At 40.0% G+C, this 22,196-nt stretch overlaps 1 protein-coding gene across 8 annotated transcripts in view; it reads left to right on the top strand.

Annotated features, from left to right (window-relative positions):
* ERC2 (ELKS/RAB6-interacting/CAST family member 2) overlaps positions 1-22,196 on the top strand; it is a 1,139,467-nt gene that overhangs the window by 295,889 nt on the left and 821,382 nt on the right. For 6 of the 8 annotated variants that reach the window (XR_016350432.1, XM_089781200.1, XM_089781199.1 and 3 more), the window contains exons 5-7: positions 7,454-7,528; positions 14,109-14,150; positions 21,462-21,617. Coding sequence is in view for 7 of the 8 variants with exons in the window: in XM_089781200.1 (XP_089637326.1) it covers positions 7,454-7,528; positions 14,109-14,150; positions 21,462-21,617 (273 nt within the window). In the remaining variant the exon portion in view is untranslated. The remainder of the gene's footprint in view (positions 1-7,453; positions 7,529-14,108; positions 14,151-21,461; positions 21,618-22,196) is intronic. The other 2 variants (XM_075938891.2, XM_075938890.2) reach the window with 1 other exon arrangement.

Below are 22,196 nucleotides of genomic sequence, written 5' to 3'. Positions count from 1 at the left end.
CTGATGCCCTGCCGGAACCGGTTTCTGCTGCCCTTAAATGCGACCCAGCGTCCAATCAGTGTGCACGTGCTAGTTCAAATTAGCAAAATGCTAATTCAAACTAGTTTTTAAGTCTAGATGCGCTAATTCGAATTAGCTTAGTTCGAATTAACTAATTCAAACTAAATTAATTCGAATTAGTGCTGTAGTGTAGACATACCCTATCTATTTTTGCCATGCTTATCAACATAATGACCAGACATGATGGTATCTCTGTTTTTCAGTCTGCAGAATTATGGTTAGATTACTTTTTATGTACAATCTGAAAGATCTAGGCATTCCAACAAGACCGATTACAGATGGGATATAATATATATGTTTTAGAGTGTATCTGTCTGTGTGAGTCCATTTGTTCAAGAACCCCCCCTAAACAGTAAAAGCTAAGGCCACCAAATTGGTATGCAGCTTCCTCTTACCCTAACTTAAAACAAGGCCAGAGTTTGATTGTGCCAGGACAATGGAAGCCCTGAGGAAAAGATTGTTTTCCATAACATACAAAAGTTGGGGCTGCTGTTTGGAGGGATGCAGTATGAGAGTGGCCACTGGGGGGCAGTGAGCCTGCAGGGGAGAGTTACCCTGCAGAGTGTCCACTGGGGCCAGCTGTAACATCAAGTGAGTGGCCAGCAGGACTAGGGGCTCTGTCATCTTGCCTCCCAGCACACCAAATAAGTAATCCCCTTGCCCTAAACCCTTCCCCCCCCCCCCCTCCCAGCCCTAGGCCACAGTGCCAGAGCTGGAGGGAGGAAAAAAGGCCCCTGGTGGCCGGGGAAGTAGGTTTAGGCTTGTGCTGGATGGGACCCCTTGCTCTGAACCCCTCCTCTCCCTCCAATCCTCACTCTCAACCTTCTGACCCCAGCATCCTGCACCCATCCTCCCATGACACCAAAGCCCTGTCCTGAATCCAGCACCCCCGACACACTGCTGGCCCCCTGCCCTAAGGACCTGGCAAAACTGGGTAAATCTTCTAGTGAAAACATAAATTAATAACTGAACATGCCTCAAAAGATTATTTGGGAAAGCTTTGTTGATGACAGGGATAATTTAAAGATTTAGTAATGTAAGTAAAAATTTCAGGATAAAAAATTACCTTATTTTTAAAAGTTATGGAAGATTTTCTGGTCTATTTACTAACAGCAATTTCAAAACACAGAAACAGCATCAATCCAAAAAAAGACATAATTGACAAAAATGTGGCTTCTTTATATACTATATTATAGTAATTACATGTTCAGAACGTCTCTTAGGTAACCATTTAGTCAATTTATAAAGCCCCTTAGATGATCTCAGTTAGAAAAACAATATATTATACACAAAGTCATATCAACTAGTTTCTGAATCAATTTCCCTATAGAAACAAATATACACAGAACAACATCAAGAATTGAGCCTTGTGAAATCCCCAAATGTTTGAAACTTATTGGACAAAAACCCACACAAAATAATAATGGGGAATAATTTTTTGATCTTCTCCGGAATCCCAAATTCTGCTGCATTTTACCAGCAGGGATAGAGAAGAAAAGCTTTTAAGTCAGTCTGCAACAGATTGATTCATAAAGCTAACAGGAAAAGTATTATGAGAGAGGCTTTATGCCATGTTAGACATTGAAGAATACTCAGCATCATCAGTCTATTCATTTTTGGCCAAAGAGGTGGAAACTCTGGTTTGTTTCCCTAAGGTAATATATGGAATTCTGTTCATATGTCTACTAACTTTATATGCCCTCTGGGAACAGTATAAAATTAGCAATAATTTTTGTTGATCAGATAGTGGGTTGATTGGCCAGTTTTATTTTTTTCCAGAATTTCCATAGGAGAAAAAAATGACAAATCTAGGACATTTACTTAGTGTTTAAATCCATTGTGAGGGTGACATTTAATTCATTTTTCATTTTTAGCTGTATGCTGAGAGAATCAGTTAGTGATTGAGAGAATGCCTCATTGAAGGTGACTTGTAAAGGTTTTTTTTCTTTCTTTTGAAAAAATCAATTATGTGCTAAATGTTCAAAACAGAAAAGGTAAATGGGCATTCACCAATTGCATTATTCTAAATGCACCTTTCAAAAACATGTTTAGGATTTGTATTAGAAATTCACTGGTGCCATGCACCACAGTGGGCCAAAAATGGCAGTTTTAAACTTCTAAAAAATGCAGTGTGTCTTTTAACAAACAGATTTTCAACAATCTACTGTTTGCAGCTCTACATGCTACTCTAATTTACCAAAGCCCTGATGGCCAGTTCAATTTCTGGTCATGGTAAAATTGCAGCATGATGTATTATATAACATTGGTCAGTAGGATTCTGCAGCCACAAGGATTTTTAAATGGTTCATTTGGATTATCATGCCCTTCTTCTGTGGAGTATGGGGTTTATGGGAAGGGGTAAAATAAGACAAGTCAGTTGGGAAATGTCTACACTAGGGAGAAGACTGACCTCCAGAGGGTCGATCTTTTAGTGTTCAATTTATTGTTCAATTTAGTGGGTGTAATGTAGACTCATAAATCGAAGGCTAAGGGTAGACCCCAGCTGGAGTCTGGTACTCTTTGTTCTGCGAGGAGTAAGGGAAGCTTGTGTGCCTATTGGCCTTCTGCTGTGTGGAAGTTGCCACAGCTTGGCTTAAGGTAACTTGACTCCACCCAGACATTTTGTATTGTTGGAGTTGTGTACCTTAAACCTACCTGTCTGGTCTAGTATAGACCAGGTCACAGAATAAATCCAACTCCTATATGATTATCAAGAAGTATGTATCATTATTTGTTGTTTTATTGTCCCGGCACTTAGAAGTCACCGACTAGGGCCCGTTTATGCTAAGCACTTTACATACACCACAACAAAAAGTGTCACAAAGTATGCAAGAAGAGACAACAAATAGATACAGACAGAATGAGATTTCAAGGAAACAATAAGATGATACAGGACAATATGATTTGCAGTTTTCAGTATACGAATGGCCTACCTGTAACTTTAATACTAGGCTATTCCACAGGTCACACAAAGTGACTATAAACATGAACAGAACTGCATGTTATGATATTTAGTCTTGCCACATACTACTTATCCTCCATACCTTAAGTATAAAATGACTCTTTGACCAATTAAGATTGGGAAAATTTACTGATTTATTGTGTTCATTCATGTTATATAAATGCAGATTGCTGATTTATGGTCTTCTAGGCTGTGTCTAGACTGGCCAGTTTTTCCGGAAATTCAGCCGCTTTTCCGGAAAAACTTGCCAGCTGTCTACACTGGCCGCTTGAATTTCTGTAAAAGCACTGACTTCCTACTGTAAGAAATCAGTGCTTTTTGCGGAAATCTTATGCTGCTCCTGTTCGGGCAAAAGTCACTTTTTGCCCAAAACTTTTGTTCAAAAGGGCCAGTGTAGACAGCTGAGATTTGTTTTCCGCAAAAAAGCCCCGATTGCGAAAATGGTGATTGGAGCTTTTTTGCGGAAAAGCGTCTGTGCCAATCTAGACGCTCTGTTCCGAAAATGCTTTTAACGGAAAACTTTTCCGTTAAAAGCATTTCCGGAAAATCATGCCAGTCTAGACATAGGGATACAGGGATAGCAGGGTTAAGAAATACAATTAGCTAGGCTTCTGATAGAAAGTGCGTTTATCTTAAAACTTTTATTGGAAGAGTTGAGCTCCTTTTTGCTAAATATTTTTTCTTCTGTATAAGAGCTTTTATTGAATTAACTTTTGGCATCTTCCTTTGTATGCAATCATTTAGTTGCTGTTTAATTTATTTTTGCTCACTTACAAATACTAATTTGCTCATGAAGACCTAATCTGCTTAAAGTACACAACTCCAGCTATGCAAAATGTATAGCTGGAATCAGTTTACCATAAGCCAGGCATTGGTGGTGTCCACATAACGGAAGGCCGATGGGAGCAAATGCTTCTGTCAGCTTCCCTCACTCCTTGCAAAAGGAGGAGTACTAGTTGCCGTAGGGGCTGCAACTCAGCATTTGATTTGTGGGTCTGTATTAGACCTGCTAAATCTAATGCTACAAGATAGACCTCCAAAGCGTCAATCATGCGCTAAGTATAGACGTGCCCTTACTCAGAATTAATTTGCTTTCCTTTTTTTTTAGTTGTTTGTATAGATATTTAAAATATTAAATCCTGAATTCTTCAGAATGTGTTTTTAGAGATGTTAGAAAGTAATGTAGTAATTGATGTAATATTTTGAGCCAAACTAGTTATTTTTATTTAATAGATATGTAACCCCCTTTTTCCTCCCCGGGTTACTTGGGAGCAGGTCACACGCACAGGTGTGCCAGGGCACCTGATGGTCTTGACATAAAAAGGAGATCCTGAGTACCCCAGTGATGATGTTGTTTGGTTGGGGAAAACTTACCCACCCCCGTGCTGCAGTCCCTTGCTTATAAAGAATGTACAATGGTGGTGCCTCCACCTGGCTGGTCTTATACACACTTACTGATGTGCCTTGAGAGCCTCCAGAATATACTCATTCCAGCTATAATCTGGATCTAATTCCAGAACAACAACTAGAAATCGTATACATCTAATAGATTACATTAAAATAAACAATCTTTACTTAAATAAACAGGGTTTAATGGATTAACAATGAACAGTATTAATAAAGTGCACAACAATAATTGGAACTTATATATCTAGCATTTGCATTGCCAATATTGATCCCACTCCAGAGTGTGCACACCCCTGGACTCAGAATCTCAGACTCTTGCTTGTGTGGGCGCACTTGAAGAACTGCAGCTGTAGTGGAGATTCTCTGTAGAAAGTGTGTATGAGGGTCCAAGCTAGGCAGCAGCTCTGTTCCAGGCAGCACTTTTCCAAAAAGGCCCAATTACTTACAGCCTCATGCTGTGCCTATCAGAAGCAGCCTGCTAGATCCCAGTTCCAAAGGCATCTAGTCCCAGTCTGTAGCTGCATTCTAACAGCCCCTGGACTGGATCAAACTCCTCCACAGCAGCCTGGCTCTCCTTCTGTTTCAAAATCCAAGGGCAGAGTCCCAGACTGCTAGGCCTCTCTTCTCATGCACATGGAGAGATTCTAGATCTCCCTCACAAAGAGTCACTTCCGTCTTGTTTTTCCCAAGGGCTCATGGGAATTGTAGTCTGCAAGGCTGGATCGCGGCACACAGGATCTTCCCAGAAAATAAGCAGAGGCACCTTTAATAAGGGGACTACAGATATATTGTGAGAGAAACTAAAAACTGCAACTGGGTTGGGTTCCATTGTGTGTAAAGATATGATAAATTACAACACCGTCACAAAGCTTAACTTTTAAGGGTAGGTCTACCATGTAATAAAAACTGGTGAGGCACTGAGTCTGGGGTCTCAGAGCTCAGGCACAAGTGTGAGCCCGAATGTGTACACTTCAATTTTATAGCCCCACAAGCTTGTATCAAATGAGCCAGGCCAACTGTGGCCATGCCATAGGTCTTTAATAGCAGTGTAGATGTACCTTAAAAGACAAGTGTGTGTAATGGGTGGATGAGACTAACAAATGTGCTAGAGTGGTATTGGGAAGGTGAGATAATAAATATAATGTGCTTACTGCAACTGCTCTTTGGGCAGCAGCTTCCAACCCCTCCCCCCCCCAAAAAAAAGGAGAGAGAGAGAGAGGGATCCTTAAGGTCTCACCAGAAATAAATCCATAGGCTGTGTCTACACTGGGCCACTTATTCCGGAAAATCAGCCGCTTTTCCGGAATAAGCTGTGAGCTGTCTACACTGGCCCTTGAATTTCCGGAAAAGCAACGACGCTCTACTGTACAAAATCAGCCACTATTCTGGAAAAACTATTCTGCTCCTGCTCAGGCATAAGTCCTTATTCCGGAACACTGTTCCGGAAAAGGGCCAGTGTAGACAGCCCAGTAGTCTTTTCTGGAAAAAAGCCCTGATCGTGAAAATGGCGATTGGGGCTCTTTTCCGGAAAAGCGCGTCTACATTGGCCACAGACGCTTTTCCGGAAAAAGGGCTTTTCCTGGCCACAGACGCTTTTCCGGAAAAAGGGCTTTTCCGGAAAAGCAGCCTGCCAATGTAGACGCTCCTTTTCCGGAAAAACTGAAAACGGAATAGTATTCCGTTTTAAGCAGTTCCGGAAATTCATGCCAGTGTAGACACAGCCTTAAGGTTTTACCAGAAAGTAAGGAAACCCAACAAGATGGGAATGATAATCTGCCAGATCTGGATGAAGAAAGAGGGCAGGAGGGAAGATGACACATCCACAATATCATTTGCACTCCATTCTTGAAGATGTAGCTCTGCAGAAATTAAGCTTTATAGATGTGAATAAGATTGGGAATGGACAAGTCTGGACTTGCAGGAGATAGCGACTCTCCATAGTTCAGTTCTCACTAATTCTGCAAGTAATCCTTCATGTAAGCTAATTCTGAACCCATTAGTGTTATTTTAGACATCTCCCTCTTCATAGCTCTGAAACTCTTTGTGGGAAATTTTCATTTAGGTTAGTGTGTCTGAAAGGGCCAGAAGCAATAAATAGCCCTTACACAGGTGATTCTGAATTCCAGAAGATCCTATGAGAACCCTCGAGTACCTATCTGAAACCCCTTTTGTTCTGTGTACATGTGTGTGAATGAGACACTGACAGAGACTGATTGTAGAATAAATACATATTGAAAATCATAGAATTTAACTATCACATACAGCATGTAAGAAACATTCACATCAGCATCAGAATCAATACTTATTTTTCTATTAATGGTTTCTACACACAGTTGTCACTGTAGTCAATATCTTACCTCCCCCCCATCTTCAACTTTCAAGAGTGGCTGATACTGTTTACTTTTGTTTAATTGTATATCTGTGTGTAGCAATCATAATGTCTATATCCTTATTACCTATATATTAAACTGTGAAAAATACCATGCTGCGAATACATGAAAACTGGAATGCAAAAGTTACTGTAGATGGTGCTGCATCAACGCATTACATAATTACTATTCTTAAAATGTCAAATTTGAATTTAATGGATTTAAATTGCTTGCTTCAAATATTGGTAGAAAAACTCTAAAGAGAAGTTTAGTAAAAGATTTAAATTGACATTTATTTGCTTTACTTTTTGAATTAGCAACACAGTGTACTATAATTGAATAAATTATGATTTGATGTCTGGGCAAAAGCAGCAGTGTTATGTTTGGATTAAGAAATTACTTGCTGGCTTTGTCACAGTTGTCATTAATTATTGATAGAGGTTTCAGAAATAGCGCATGTGCCGACAACGCTGACTGTAATATAAGATAGAGACTGCAGTGATGCTAGAGGAATCATAAGAAAGATGCACCTGTAGCATTTGGACTTGTGCACTTCTGAAAAGACTTTTAATTTGCTGTGGACTGTACTATATTTGAGAAACAAAATAATGGAAATATGAGTCGTCAAGCTTATTTTTATCGCGTTCCTCCACAGGAACTACACAGAAGAACCCAACTTCAGCCTGAACCAGCAAAGACAAAAGCTCTTCAGACAGTTATAGAGATGAAGGTATGGACTTGCATGCTTGCCAATGCGCAATTATTTCGTTTGAGCTCACTTACTATCTATTAACATTAAAACAAGAAATGAGTTGTAGCTTTTACTTTAGAATGTATTTTGGTGTAAAGCAAGGAGTAATCCGTATTTCTCTCCCCCTCACCCATTCCCAAATATTTATAGACCTATAAGAGTCCTTTTTGATTCCTTGATTTCAGGGTCAGAAGGGATCGTTGTTATCCTAGTCTGGCCTCCTGTATAACACAAGTCATAGATCTCTTCCAAAATAAATTTAGATAACATTAGCTGTTGCAAATATCTTATTTATAGTAAACTACACATGCATTTTTGCATTTTGAGTAATACCTCTCCTTGGTGAATAACTAAGGCCTGCAATTTCACCTGTGTGAGAACGGCATTCCGGGAAAGGCATAAAAATAGTTTTTGTCTCCAGAAAGAACATGATTCATCTTCTTCCAAACCCTTTTCACCTATTTCCCCAATAAACAATCCCTGTATTAAAAAGATGAGTGATTTGTAGTGAGCAAGCAGATCCACTGGTTTTGCAGATAGTAGAAAGTAGATCAGACAGAAATTAGTGGACTTTTCCTTTAATCATAGAATTTCATATTCTGCTAAAACATGGTAAACACTTTTTCCTTGTATTAACCTTCACTTCGATGGTTCCCTTCCTCACACTCATGTTACTGTTCTTGGTAGTTCCCTTCAAAAAACAGACAAGCTCTGCTCAGTGAAGTTTTCTAAGGATAATTTGACTACTTTCTAAGGCATGTCAGTTAAATAGCATACAGGAAAAAAAGTTGTACAATCAATGCATTGTAGTATTTTAGTTGTTAGAACAGATTAGGTTATATTTTAGGAAACCTTTGTTAGCTTTAGCAATTAGATAACTTCAGAGGCCTGATCCTGCAAACCCTTACTCCTGTGTATAGTTCTTTCATGATGCTACTCAGATGAGCAAGAGTTAGTAGGGCTGGTACATAAATTTATTAATAAAGAATTAGAGCGGAAGAGAGACACACAGACACACACACTCTACAGGTTCTGTCACAGATAATAATACATGCCAAGTACTTGCTTTTGGTTGGATATTTATGTAAATTTGGAATGGCTTCATCAAGGTCTGTGAAGTTAAAGTGATGTAAATCTGGTGTAAGGAAGCTTGAATAAGCCCTATGTTTTTATGCTGCATACTTGCCATATGATGCAGTATTATAAATGGCACAAACCCGAAAACAACCTTATCATCCACCCTAAAAGATAAAATGACTCTTCATCACACAGCTGCACTGCTGAATATTACTCATTTTTTGGATGAGAAATTCTTGCATTACAAAGCTATTATTCCTTTCCCAAAACCATGTGTGTGATTTGCCAAACTTGGGTATACTAATTGCTGTCAAAGCTGAGTGGCTATATGAATATTAATGAAAGGTATATTTTTATATTAGCTCTTTTTAACAGGGCTTCTGGGTTTACATGTCAATCTCTTTTTCTGTATAATTCACTGTTCTTTTAATTATTGTCTCTGCCAATTTTTTTGGATCTGTACATTATTGGGCTTTTTGCAACCTGCTGGAAGGATGAAGAAACTCAGATACAATGGGCTGATTAAAACCAAGTATTCCCTTGTTGAATACTGAGGAATACATTCATTACATAGTTCCATGTGTACTGAACTAATCCGGCACAAGAAAAATTAATAGCCTGTCTCTAATGAAATAATTGAAATCCGCCTTTCATACGAACCTTGACAAAATATTTTTTCTGTTGAATGTTACTTGTCCATATTGCCTACCTATATCATTAAAACATTTTCACTCTGGAGGCAACTCAGAAAGTAGCCTAAAGGAGAAGAGTATTATGACAAAGCTTGAATGCTTGGTTTGATATACAGCATTGCCAATATCACACATTCAGCAATTACAATTCAGGCATTCAGAAATCATTAGATTGTTTTTAAAACTATGAGATTTAAAAAGAGAAATGATCTGGATCTTTATTTGCCTTCTGGCTTTTGACCATTTATGGGTAACAATTTCTAACGTCTCCACAACCATAAGGGCTAGAATATTTAAATAAAAGCAGAGATCTTCACTTACTTATATAAATACATGAGTCGGGTCTTTAAGAAAAAAGCCCCAAATATTATGAGTCACGATAAAATTGTGAGATGGCAAACCATCCTGAATACAATAATGATGGCATATTCTGTATTGTACAGGAAGTGCAAATTATGGTCCTCCTTTTTGCCTTTTCTATTATAAGTGAGTAACTACAGAATGTTAATGCTGAAGTAAATAGAGTGCTTGCCTTTTTAATGGATAATTCTTAGCTTAGATTGTCATTATCCTATATGTCTAATGATAAAAAAGTTATACTCATGGTAATGTCCCAAATAATGCTATTTTATGCAGAACTGATGTTGATTCCCATCTGGGAGTCCACACATAAGTTGATATAAGACCATTGTCCAGCATTTTTGCAGTAATTCATTGATTATAGCATATTAGAAAGTAGGATACTGTGTTTTGTTGGGATGATCATTTTCAATACTTAACATTGAATAAAATCAATTAAAAATAGTCAAATTGACATGATGCACTTGTGAGGATTTTACAACAAAAAGTGGGCCCTAAAGGTGCAAAATAAATGTTAATTCCTCTGCAAATGCCCAAATCCATTCTCTGTTTGATAGGCGGGAGCACCCAGAGTCGCAGGTATTCTGACAATTTTTCTGCAGTTGATGTCAGAAAGATCCTATTTTTTGGCTCCTTTGGATGCTAGGAAAGATGCTGTGTTTCCACTGAAAAAGAATTGAGAAGAATGTTTTTTACATACAAGATATTTGTAATGAGCACTTTAACTGTTCATTGCTGAGTTTGTAATCCTATTGAAAGAGCATTCTGAAGGGAGTATGATGCTCAGACTGTTTTTCAGCTCCAAGGGACACAATTCTTTCTTCTTTTCTGAATATACCCTCATCTGGGGTTGTCCCAAAAATTGGGATCCTTTTGAAGGAAAAAGGGACAAAACTGAATGGCTGAAGTCCACATGATTAAACAGTAGTTTTTATTACAATTTTGAACTTTAGAATGTTTACTAGTAAATTTAAATATATTCATTTAAAAAGTATTTGTTCTGAAATAATATAGAATGTTTGTTTTAAATAATAAAGCTTAGAAGTGGTGTGGGGGAAGGATGGAGAGAAACACCCTCCACTATAACACTGAGTCTCTACACTCAGGAGGCTCCCATCAGTGTAAATTTTCCCCAGCAGCACTTGCCAAATTAATGTTTGTTCAGCAGCAGTCTCTTCTTCCCCATTAACCCTTTGTTTCTCTTATTATGCTCCTTCCCTACCAAAACCTTTCATGTTGCCCTATTCTCTACCCCAAATCCCCTCATTCTCTCTTCCCGTAACACTCACTGTCCTCCTTCCCAATCTCTCCTTTCTCCCATAGCCCATCACTTTCTGCATCCTCCCCACTATACCCACTAGCCTTTCTGACCTTTCCTCCCATATCTTCTTTTCTTACTATCCCAAAGCCTCATCACTTCTTCCTCATCTTTACTCTCTCACCTGACACTTGTTTCCAAAGCCTTTTAACTTGTTCTCTTTTCATCAGATTCCTACACTATCCATGTCTCTTTTCTTCTGCACCCATATCCTCTTCCTTCCCTATCCCTCATTTCCACCCCACCCAGAACTGCTTGTCAGAACTCCCGTGTTCTCTTTTCTTAGCTCCGTCTTCCAGGATACCAACCCCTTACTCTCTCAAAATTCTTTACTCACTTTTTCCTTGCAAATATCCAGACTTTTCCAGATCCCTAATTCTCCCTGCCTGCTTACTCAAATACAGGCTCACTCTTCTCCTAATTTATGCTCTCTGCCTTCTTCTCCAAAGTGCTTAGCTCCTGATGCTCAGAATCTCCTGTACCTACCACCTCTTTGTCCCCTCCTTCCCCACAAGAGCTCAGTTCTGCCAAGATGGATCATAGGAGAGGGGAAGACAGAGTAACCTTTAGAGCCAGGAAACTTCACTGTAATTCTCTGTCCCACACTGTCCTTCATTCTTTCAAACTTTATTATTCTCTCAAACATTCGTATACAGATTTACTCCTTGAAGGTTGCCTTCCCCCCCAGGTTTCCTATCTGTAATAAGGGTGGCACACAGACATGTTCTTTATTTCCTGGAATCAATCACAGTACATGGAACGGGGTGCAAGATGGTCTTGTCATGTGATGGAGGTCAGTATTCACTGACTACTTTGGCAGTTGTTCCCAGGGTTTCACTACTGTCAACCCCAAATGTTCAAAGATTGAATCAGGGTTCAAATCAAGTGGCTTGCAGTGTATGACAAGCTGGATATGAGTCAACAGTGTGCCCTTGTAGCCAAGAAGGCTAATGGCATATTAGGTTGCATTAGGAGGAGCATTGCCAGCAGATCTAGAGAAGTGATTATTCCCCTTTGTTCGGCCCTGGTGAGGCCACATCTGAAATATTATGTCCAGTTCTGGGCCCCCCACTATAGAAAGGATGTGGACACATTGGAGACGGTCCAGCAGAGGGCAACCAAAATGATTAGGGGGCTAGAGCACATGACCTGTGAGGAGAGACTGAGGGATTTGGGTTTGTTTAGTCTGCAGAAGAGAAGAGTGAGGGGGGAATTGATAGCCGCCTTCAACTTCCTGAAGGGAGGTTCCAAAGAAGATGGAGAAAGTCTGTTCTCAGTAGTGACAGATGGCAGAACAAGGAGCAATGGTCTCAAGTTACAGTGGGGGAGGTCTAGGTTGGATATTAGAAAAAACTATTTCACTAGGAGAGTGGTGAAGCACTGGAATGGGTTACCTAGGGAGGTGGTGGAATCTCCATCCCTAGAGGTTTTTAAGTCTCGGCTTCACAAGGCCCTGGCTGGGTTGATTTAGTTGGGATTGGTCCTGCCTTGGGCAGGGGGCTGGACTTGATGACTTCCTGAGGTCTCTTCCAGCTCTATGATTCTAACTTATTTTGTGTTATTTTTATTGCCTTCTGGTTGCTGAGGATTAGGGTACTTTACTTTAAATTTTCAAGCTGGAATTTGCAAACAAGAAGGCAAGAATCTTTTTTTTTTTTTTTTTTTTTTAAATGGAAGCTGAGATCCTCATGTAGTCTCCTGGTTCCATCAGTTGGTGCTCTAAGGAAAACAAATAATGCAGTTCTTCTTCAAGGAGTCTTCCATTGGATGCTCCACCTTAAGTGTCTGGGCACTGCCTAGTCAAAGATTTTTGGCAACAATGCCCTCTGGTAGGCTGTGCATGCGGAGCAGACGGCACATGCGGTGCCAGTACTGCGCATATGCAGCCAACTGTTTCTTCAGTTCCTTCTCTGCCATCGGCAACGTCTGTTGGAACTGCAGTTATCTCCAGTTTTTTTTCCAAATTCATTAAAGTTTGTTGTTTTTAGTGATGGATTAGTATAATGTTTTTCACAGTTTTAAATAGTTATAATAATTATTGCTAGTTAAAAAAACAATTCTACTTTTTGTTGTTAAGGCTGTTCATTTTGGCAATATTTTCTTCCTGGAATGCCAAGTTCCCAAGGCTTCAAACACTGTCCTGCAGGCTTTCAATCCCTGTTTCTGACGGGCATTTGCAGTATGTCTGGGTGCCTGGGGCAGGCAGATGCCATCGCCCAGTGCCAGCACTGCAAGCAACTAATTGCCTGTATGTGCAAGGCCAGGGAGCTGCAACTCAAATGTCTCTCCTTTGAAAACACACTGGCTATGGCTACACTGTGCGTTTTTGTTGCAGAAAATATGCTAATGAGAGACTCATTAGCATAAGTTGCAATTTCGTTAGCATATTTTCTGCTTTTTCTTTTTGAGCAAGGGGTTTTTGCGCAAAAAGAAGCAGTGTAGCCAATTCTGTTTTGTGCAAAAGCCCCACTTTCGAGAGGCATAAGGATCTTGTGCAAAATGGGGTTTTTGTGCGAAATGGTAGTGGCATGGATATATGGTGAGCAAGGAAGGTGTATTGAAATCCATTGTCTTTAATGGAATTGCACCCATTTCTGCTGAGTTTGTATGTTTCATAATAAATTAATGGTTTAATGTGGTTGGCATATGAGCATATCAGATTGGAATTTTATATCACTAATAGTAACCATTTAATTGTTTAACTGGTTAAATGTAATGTTTAACTGCTTAAAGGGGGTCAGGTGAGGGGGCTGCTCCAGCTCCTCCCCTGCTCAGCATGGCCAGGCAGCCACCAATAATTACTATTGGTTAAAATAATCTAAAACGTTAAAAACAAAGGAGGTTGAATATGTTTTGCGTGATTGCATTCATTGTTTTGTTAAGAACGAATACAGTATATTTAACAAATCTTGTTATTGCAAAGTTCCATTTAAACTAAAGAGACTATCTGTGTAAGTTAAGCAGAATATGCCTATCAATTTGGCATAATGCTCATTTTCATTGTATACTAGTGACAATTATGCTGAAGTCTGAATAGTACATTGACAAGAGCAAAAAATATTTAAAATGGCAAGTTCTTAAGTGAATGAAAATGATTTTACCTTATTTGCAGAAACAACCATCTTTATATATTGATCCAGCTTTGATATTTCAGGTATGTCACTAGAAAACTGCTTGTGTGTGCAGTGCAAAATACTCTTTTTGTTCCAATTGCATGAGTCTTTCTTTTCTCTCACTTTAAAAGTGAACCTACATATTTTTTACACTCTACTTTTCATATTTGTACAGGCATTGTCTATTTAATAATTCTTATTTGTATTTCACTTTTTTCCTAATTACTTTTGACTCTCTTGCAATAGCAAGTGCTGTCATAATTGATCTTATAATAAGTGACTATTTATCCCCAAAACCTGTTTTCTTTAAAATTAATAATGAAATTATCTATTCAGAATAGATTTGGCAATATCCTTCTTTTACATAACTTAAATTTGGGGCCTAACCTTAAGGTGACACTAGCTCTTCAAAATAAATCTTTTCAGAAAGAAGCAATGATCAAATGCTCATGTATTGACATGAGAAACCTGTGAAACTGAAGCTTCTCTTTCTCAATAGAGAGGGAATAGAAACATACCATGTGATATGTATATTCAATAAAAACTGATCAAGACAAAATGAATTTGCACTTTCAAATATTGAATGCTGACATTAAGCTGTTTGTGAACACTCTAGAGAGTTATTCATAGAAATAGTTTGACGGATAATTTTAAGCAATAAATACATTTGGGAATAGTGACATTGCTGACATTTCATGATAAGAAAGAAGCAAAATGCCTTAAATAAATTATTTCTTGCAGATTATTTGCCCAACTCTTTATTTTACAGAGTGTCAGGCAATATGCTACCAAGCAGTTTTATCATAATGTTCTGGGATATATATGAGTCATTATCACTGGAAACTAATCTGCAGAGTCAGTCTCTTACTACTTTAACATTCCTCACCACAGTTAGGGCAATTCTGTATTAATTTAATACTCTTAATTTATACTTCAAGGCAAAAATTTAACATTGACAGCACCAGGAAAGAAGGAATCCAGCTCTTCTCCCAGGTGAAATCTAGGACTGCACTATTAGATAGGGTCATTCATGGGGGAGGAGAGATGCCTCTTCCTCTGAAGCATTAGGTATTGGCAACTGTTGGAAGCAGCTTACTAATTATGATTCATAGCAAAGGTGAAAGTAACCAGTGCATCCCAGTGTGCTGCATGTGTAAGAAAGAGGCCAGTGCTCTGCTGCTACTGAAGGCATGAGCTCCCAACTGGGCTCTCGCTGGCTCCAGGGCTCCCATCCTGTCCTGCTGTCCTGCGTTGGTGAGACACAGCACAGGCACATTCTGTCCCTGTGGTGTGTGGCTCCTGGGGGGAAAGGGAAGGGAGCTGCAGTGGGTCTTTGCGTGCCACCGCTGTTGCCTGTATGCAATGCCCCCAGAGCCACAGCTCCCTTTGGTCAGGAACAGGGACAGTATGGGGCAGGGACCCGGTAACCAAATGGAGCTGGCACTGTCCCAGCCCTGAGCCTTCCCCCCCGACACACTTCTATACCCTCCCAACCCCCTGCCCTGAGCCCTCCACCCCCTGCCCTGACTCCTGCACCCCCCACCCCACTACCCAACCCCCTGTCCTAAGTCCCCTTTACTCCCTCCTAGACCTTGCAGGCTCCTGCTCTGAGTCCCCCGTCCTCGCCCAACTGCCTTTTGGTGACAAAACAGTAAGAGCATTTGCACTGCAATGTAATGTTTGTTGGGAAAATCACCCAGTTTTAGCGAAAAAAATCTTCCATCCCTGTGAAATACTTTTGTCTTTTCTCCTCCCTTTCCTGTTGACTAAGAGCCAGTGTGGACTCTGCTGTTTGTTTTGTTGAGAGACCTGGCTTCCACCAGTCTCCCACAATGCCTGCCCTAATGGCTGTGCTCAATATTTAGTTCTCTTCTGTCCTGAAACAAAAAACAGGATTGTGTAGCACTTTAAAGACTAACAAGATGGTTTATTAGGTGATGAGCTGTTGTGGGCCAGACCCACTTCCTCAGATCAAATAGTGGAAAAAAATTGTCACAACCATATATACCAAAGGATACAGTTAAAAAAATGAACACATATGAAAAGGACAAATCAAATTTCAGAACAGAAGGGGAATGGGGGGGGGGGGGAATGTCTGTGAGCTAATGATATTAGAGGTGATAATTGGGGAAGCTATCTTTGTAATGGGTAAGATAATTAGAGTCTTTATTCAAACTTAGGTGTAAAGTGTCGAATTTAAGCATGAATGACAGTTCAGAGGATTCTCTTTCAAGTGTAGTCTTAAAAGGCCTTTGAAGCAGAATGCAGGTAATCAAGTCGTTGAGACAATGTCCTTTCTGGTTGAAATGGCAAGAAACTGTTTTTTCTTTGTGATCCTGTCTAATATCTGTTTTGTGGGCATTGATCCTTTGGCGAAGTGTCTGAGACGTTTGTCCAATGTACAAGCAGACAAACACTTTCGGCACATGATAGCATAAATTATATTTCTGGATGCGCAGGAATATGTGTTCTTGATCTTATAACTCACTTGGTTAGGTCCAATAATGGTATCAGCAGAGTGAATATGTGGACAAAGCTAACAATGGGGTTTGTTGCAAGGGAAGGTACCAGGCTTGGTATTAGTGTGATATGTCCTGTGGTTGTTGGTAAGAATCGTCTTGAAGTTAGGTGGTTGTCTATAGGAGACTATAGGTCTGTCTCCCAGAGCCTCTTGGAGTTTAGTATCCTGTGCCAGTATAGGCTGTAGTTTATTGATAATGTGTTGGACAGGTTTAAGTTGGGGGTTGTAGGTGATGACAAGTGGTGTTCTATTGTTGGTTTTCTTGGGTCTTGTCATCATCTACAGCCCCCAACTTAAACCTGTCCAACACATTATCAATAAACTACAGCCTATACTGTTTGCAGAAGAGCAAACACACTCTTTCAGGAAGCCCTGTATACTTCGTTTCATGAGGCATAAGGGCTCCACTGAAAAAGGAGGCTTTTCCGCCATTTGGCTCCATCTGGATGGGGCCAAATGATAGAAAAGCCTCTTCCAAAAGAAAAAAAAAAGGCAGAAAAAGCTACGCAAAATGCAGAGTGATTTTGCATAGCTTTTTCTGCAAAAACGCTGCAGTCTAGACTTAGCCTGAGTGAACTGCTCCGTTTGGGGAGCAAAGAGCAAATCATTGGAATGCTTCTCTTCTGTCCTTTATTAAGAACACAATGGCAGGCAGACTGCTGCTGCAGGGAGAGGACTGAAGAGACTGCTGCGCTGCTTTGACATTCCTTAGCCCAGAGAGCTCACAGAATTGAGGGAATCCCAAGAAGCACAGGAATCGGCTCTGCCTTCCCACAACACTGTACTGTGGGATCTTACCTACATAGAGCAAATCAGTCTGTTGACAGGGTGCTAGCAATGTGTCAATGAAAAGTCAACAATGAGAGGCAGAAAAACTGGTTTGACCATTTTTACTTTTAGTGGCTTTTGCATTTCAGCAGCACTTTTGTTGCTAAATAATCCTAATGTAGACATAATTCTAATAGTGTTACACTTCTTCCTTCATCTTACTGTAGCCAAACCTTTTGTCTTTGTAATTCAAGCACCAAGTTCTGTGACTATCTACACCAACAACATTCCGACAGTCCCAGACTGTAAGTAAACCACAGAGTTTTGGGCTTGAAGAAGATACTGCATCTCAGTACTCAATGTGCAGTGAAAGAGGTGCCAGTATTCAAGCAATTTTTAAAAAATTTATAATTGATGTAGGTTGGCACAAATGCGCTGCATATGCTCTTTTTTCCAGGTTGTTAGATTGTTAGACTAAGGGTATGTCTACTCTACCACGTTTGGAAAGGAAACTTATATCGATACACAGAAATCTAAAAAAACCAAAAACGGCGAGGAGTCCTGTGACACCTTATAGACTAACTGTAGTGTTGGAGCATAAGCTTTCGTGGGCAAAGACCCACTTTGTCAGGTGCATGGGTCTTTGTCGTGCATCTGACAAAGTGGGTCTTTGCCCACGAAAGCTTATGCTCCAACACTTCAGTTAGTCTATAAGGTGCCACTGGACTCCTCGCCACTTTTGCAGATTCAGACTAACACGGCTACCCCTCTGATACTAAAAAAAAAAAGTTGCCAAAACATGTTTATACTTGCTCCCTCTGTTGACAGATTGTGTCCATGTCTTTAGCTACCCCATCAACAGTGGGAGCAATGTGCTGTGGATATGTAAGCTGGGCAAGGGGATGGCTCACTTGCTAGAACAGGCTTCTGTGTACCAGGAAAATCTTGCATTTGAGGGGCAGGTGGAGGGAGAGAGAGAATGTGTGTGTACAGGCAGTCCCCGGGTTACGTACAAGATAGGGACTGTAGGTTTGTTCTTAAGTTGAATTTGTATGTAAGTCGGAACTGGTACATATTGTAGGGGAAACTCTAGCCAAACATTTCTCCAGAGCTCAGTTTTATTCTCCCACACCTCACTTCCCTCAGTCCTTTATTCTCAAGCTGAGGTGTCTGCTGAGAAAAGCCGCTCTGCGTCTCCCTGGTCTGCTGGGGGGGGGGGGGGCGCTACCTTTGTGTCTCCCTGGTCTGCTGGGGGGAAGCAGCTAGTGCGGGGTTGCCTCACCCCGTTTGTAAGTAGGGATCTGATGTAAGTCGGATCCATGTAACCCGGGGACTGCCTGTATATATGTAGTGGGGAGGAGCTGCATATTGTAATAGCTTCCACTAGGTGCTCCCCCTGTGCTGCCTTAGCTCCTTTGACTGGTGCAGTGGGAGAATAGGTTTGTGGGGTTACTTTAAAACTTGCACATCTTTGAGGTTTCTAATTGTACTATTCCTGTGAGAATCTGTTGGTCGTTGCTCAAAAGCAAATGTTTTGTGTGTTCCCATATAAGCACAAGATGGCTCTTCTGTGGGTTAACCTTTCTTTTGTGCATCTGTGGAGGCCTAGGTACAATCGAGACCTCAACATTTTGCACTAATTGCTTGGCAATAAGGAGTTAGGCCTGGAAGTGGAGACTAAAAATATAGGTATATCATATAGGAATTTAGTTGTATAATTCTCATTTTCTTCTTTTCCACCAATCTGTCTATACTCTGAATTAAGTTAGCCAAATTATAGGTAACTATCACAGAGCAAGCCAAAGAAGATATTGTTCTAGAGACAGAATCTCTCCCATCTAACTGCTACCTGGTTATTTATTACCAATAAAGGAAATAAAGGCATTCCATTAATTCCTTGGTTCTGCAAATCATTATTGATTACAGGAATAAAAGTTAACAATATTGCAAAGCAAAACAATGATGATCAGAAAAATAAATTAATTTACATCCCTTTATTATTTTAGTTCTTGAATTTGTAATGATAGTTGGTGTAATTCAAAAGGTTCAAAGTTTCATTGTGGGTTAATAATCAGAAGTTCAGAGGCTGGCCATATCCTGATGATAGGCTTTATTATCATGCAAAAATTTGGGTGCTGATAACTTCATCCAGACTGTCTAAGTAATCAGTTAGGGTGGCCAGGCTCCCAGGATTTGCCTGGAACATCCAGTAGAAAAAGGATCCTGGTGGCGTGGGGCACTGCTGACCAGGTTGTCCTGTTGTTGGCACAGCAGGGCTAAGGCAGGCTCCCTATCTGTCCTGACTTCACACAGCTCATAGGTATATAAGGGGCCAGAGAGGCTTTGTCTATTGATCCTGCCTCCAGCACTGGTTCTTCAGCACCCTTTGGCTGGGAACCACAAGCAGTGAGAGTTGTGGGGGTGGTGCTTTTGGGGGTGGGCAGCACACTGAGCTTCCCTCACCCCCTGCCTAGGAGCCACAGGGATCTATATGCCATTTCCTGGTCGCCTGGAGCTTGCATACCCCCATACCCCAACACCCTTTCTGAACCCCAAACTCCTTTCCATACCTTGAGCTCTTGGCCTCAGGCTGAAGTCCTGCACCCCAAACTTATTGGTTTTGGCCACACCAAAGAGTCCACCCTCTCTCATGCCAACCCTTATCCCCAGCTACGCCCCAGCGCCTGCACCTCCAGCCATAGCCCTCACCGCCTCATACACCAACTCCTGCCTCAGCCATGTGAAAATGAGGCGGGGATGGAGTGTACAGGCAGGGCCTTTTGAAAGGCATGGGACAGACTCTTGGAAAGGTGTGAGGCTTTGTGCTATTTGAATGTTGGCAACCCTACGTAGGAATAACCTTTATTTAATATCTCAGGACCTCAGCTTCTGGCTAACAGACAGGATAGTCAGCTGAAAACAGAAACAAAATTATATTTTATGACAGTTTCAAATTTAGTTTGCCTTGGGGGGGGAAAAGGTTTGGTTCAGCTTTTATTTTATTCAAGAAGAAATGAGATAAAATCCTGACTCTACCTGCCATTGACTTCACCGGGCCAAGGATTTTATCCCAGTTTCTAATTTGTCATGGTTACTTTGTATTCTTTCATTTAATTTCTCTGTGCTTGATTCATGTAGAATTTGTTCCCTAATAAATGTTTGAAAACAGATTGCTTACTGAGTCATTTTGCTATAGTGTTTCAAAGTGAAGGTTGTGTGATAAAGTACAAATTCTAATGATTTCTATCCATCCACAAGTGGATAGCTGTTTCAGTTTCCAGACAACAAATTAAAATGACAGCTGAATCACTAGATTTTTTTTCATTGTTGTACAGGCACAAAATGGTAACCAGTATACGAGGTGGCATAGGAAGTGGCATTTCTGTTGAATATTAACTTGGTTACATACAGTTTGCAATGTTCTTTGAGAATGTCGGATGAGAAGTATATATTCTACCTGTTGGCTTATATATGCATATACCAGTGGAGGAAATGGACATAAATAGACTACTTATTTCTCAAAATAGCAGGACAGAATTGTAACCTTATGTTTAAGAGACCCCTATATTGAGAGTCCAGCCAGCTCATGATGACCCTAAGTAGTTGGCAGAACGTATAAGGTATTTCCAGGTACATATGGGTATGTTGTCCCCATCTATTGTACTTCTTTTGTATGCCTTCTAAAAGAGCAGGAATTTGCCCAGATTGAGCATAAGCATCAAAATAGATGCTTAAATAAATAATAGATGCTAAAATAAAATGATGTATCATGCGTGTGGGAGCAGAAATCCAAATCCTTTTTTCCATTAAGTCAACGTTAATGGAATTATCCAGGATTTACATTAGTATGTAGGTGCTAGAACTATGGGTGTGGGGGTGCCACTGCATCCCCTGGGTTGAAGTGTTTTCCATTTATATACAGGGCTTACAGTTCTTCAATAAGAGCAGAATTTGTCCAGTTTTTTTGTGCTGGTGCATTATTGTATTACATTGCTACAAATACTGTGTTTTTAACAATCAGGTTTCATAAAATAACACATACTCTCTTACGTTTTTAATCCAGGACACAAAAATAGCTTCTCTTGAGCGCAATTTAAGAGATCTTGAAGATGAAATACAGATGTTAAAAACAAATGGAGTTCTGAATATAGAGGACCGAGAAGAAGAGATCAAACAAATAGAGGTTTACAAGAGTCACTCAAAGTTCATGAAAACTAAGGTACAGTCTATTAATAAAATAGTTAATGGTATTAAAATAATGTGAACAGAAGCTTTAATTGGACTCTTCGATTTAAGGAGTCCTCTGTGAATTTGCTTATGTTATATCTGCGGTATTTGGCACTGGATGGAGTTGCTGCAAGAACCTTTTTTGGATTAAAATCAGCATTTGCAAGTATTGATTCAGGAGAGGTAGAGAGGAGGCCAATCCATCACACTTAATCTGCAAAAACATTAATCAATGTACTATATTTCTCATGCTTTATGCTGTTTCTTTTGTTTCTTTCCCTCAAATCTTATATATGATCTCTTCATTTTCTCTTTTTTCAGCTTTATAACTCCCAATGTCACTGCCTGAAATTGCTTTATGACTTTATTTGTTTTCCATTTTGAGCTACAGTATTTATATACCAGTTTTAATTGTTAATGTTTTCATTATCTTGGTAGTGATATTGTGGTTAGTACTGTTGGGCTGTAACTGTTGCTGAGTTTTTTTCCCCTTTGTAAGTGTGTTACATGTACAGTGTTTTAAACTTTTCATTTTTAATGTTAATAGTTTCCACTTACATGCTCCCTTTCA

The sequence above is a fragment of the Pelodiscus sinensis genome, chromosome 11 (genome assembly GCF_052426305.1).
Source record: "Pelodiscus sinensis isolate ZL-2025 chromosome 11, ASM5242630v1, whole genome shotgun sequence".
NCBI classification, from domain to species: domain Eukaryota; kingdom Metazoa; phylum Chordata; order Testudines; family Trionychidae; genus Pelodiscus; species Pelodiscus sinensis.
Note: the sequence above shows the minus strand (reverse complement) of the source record. Positions and strands in the feature narration are given on the sequence as shown.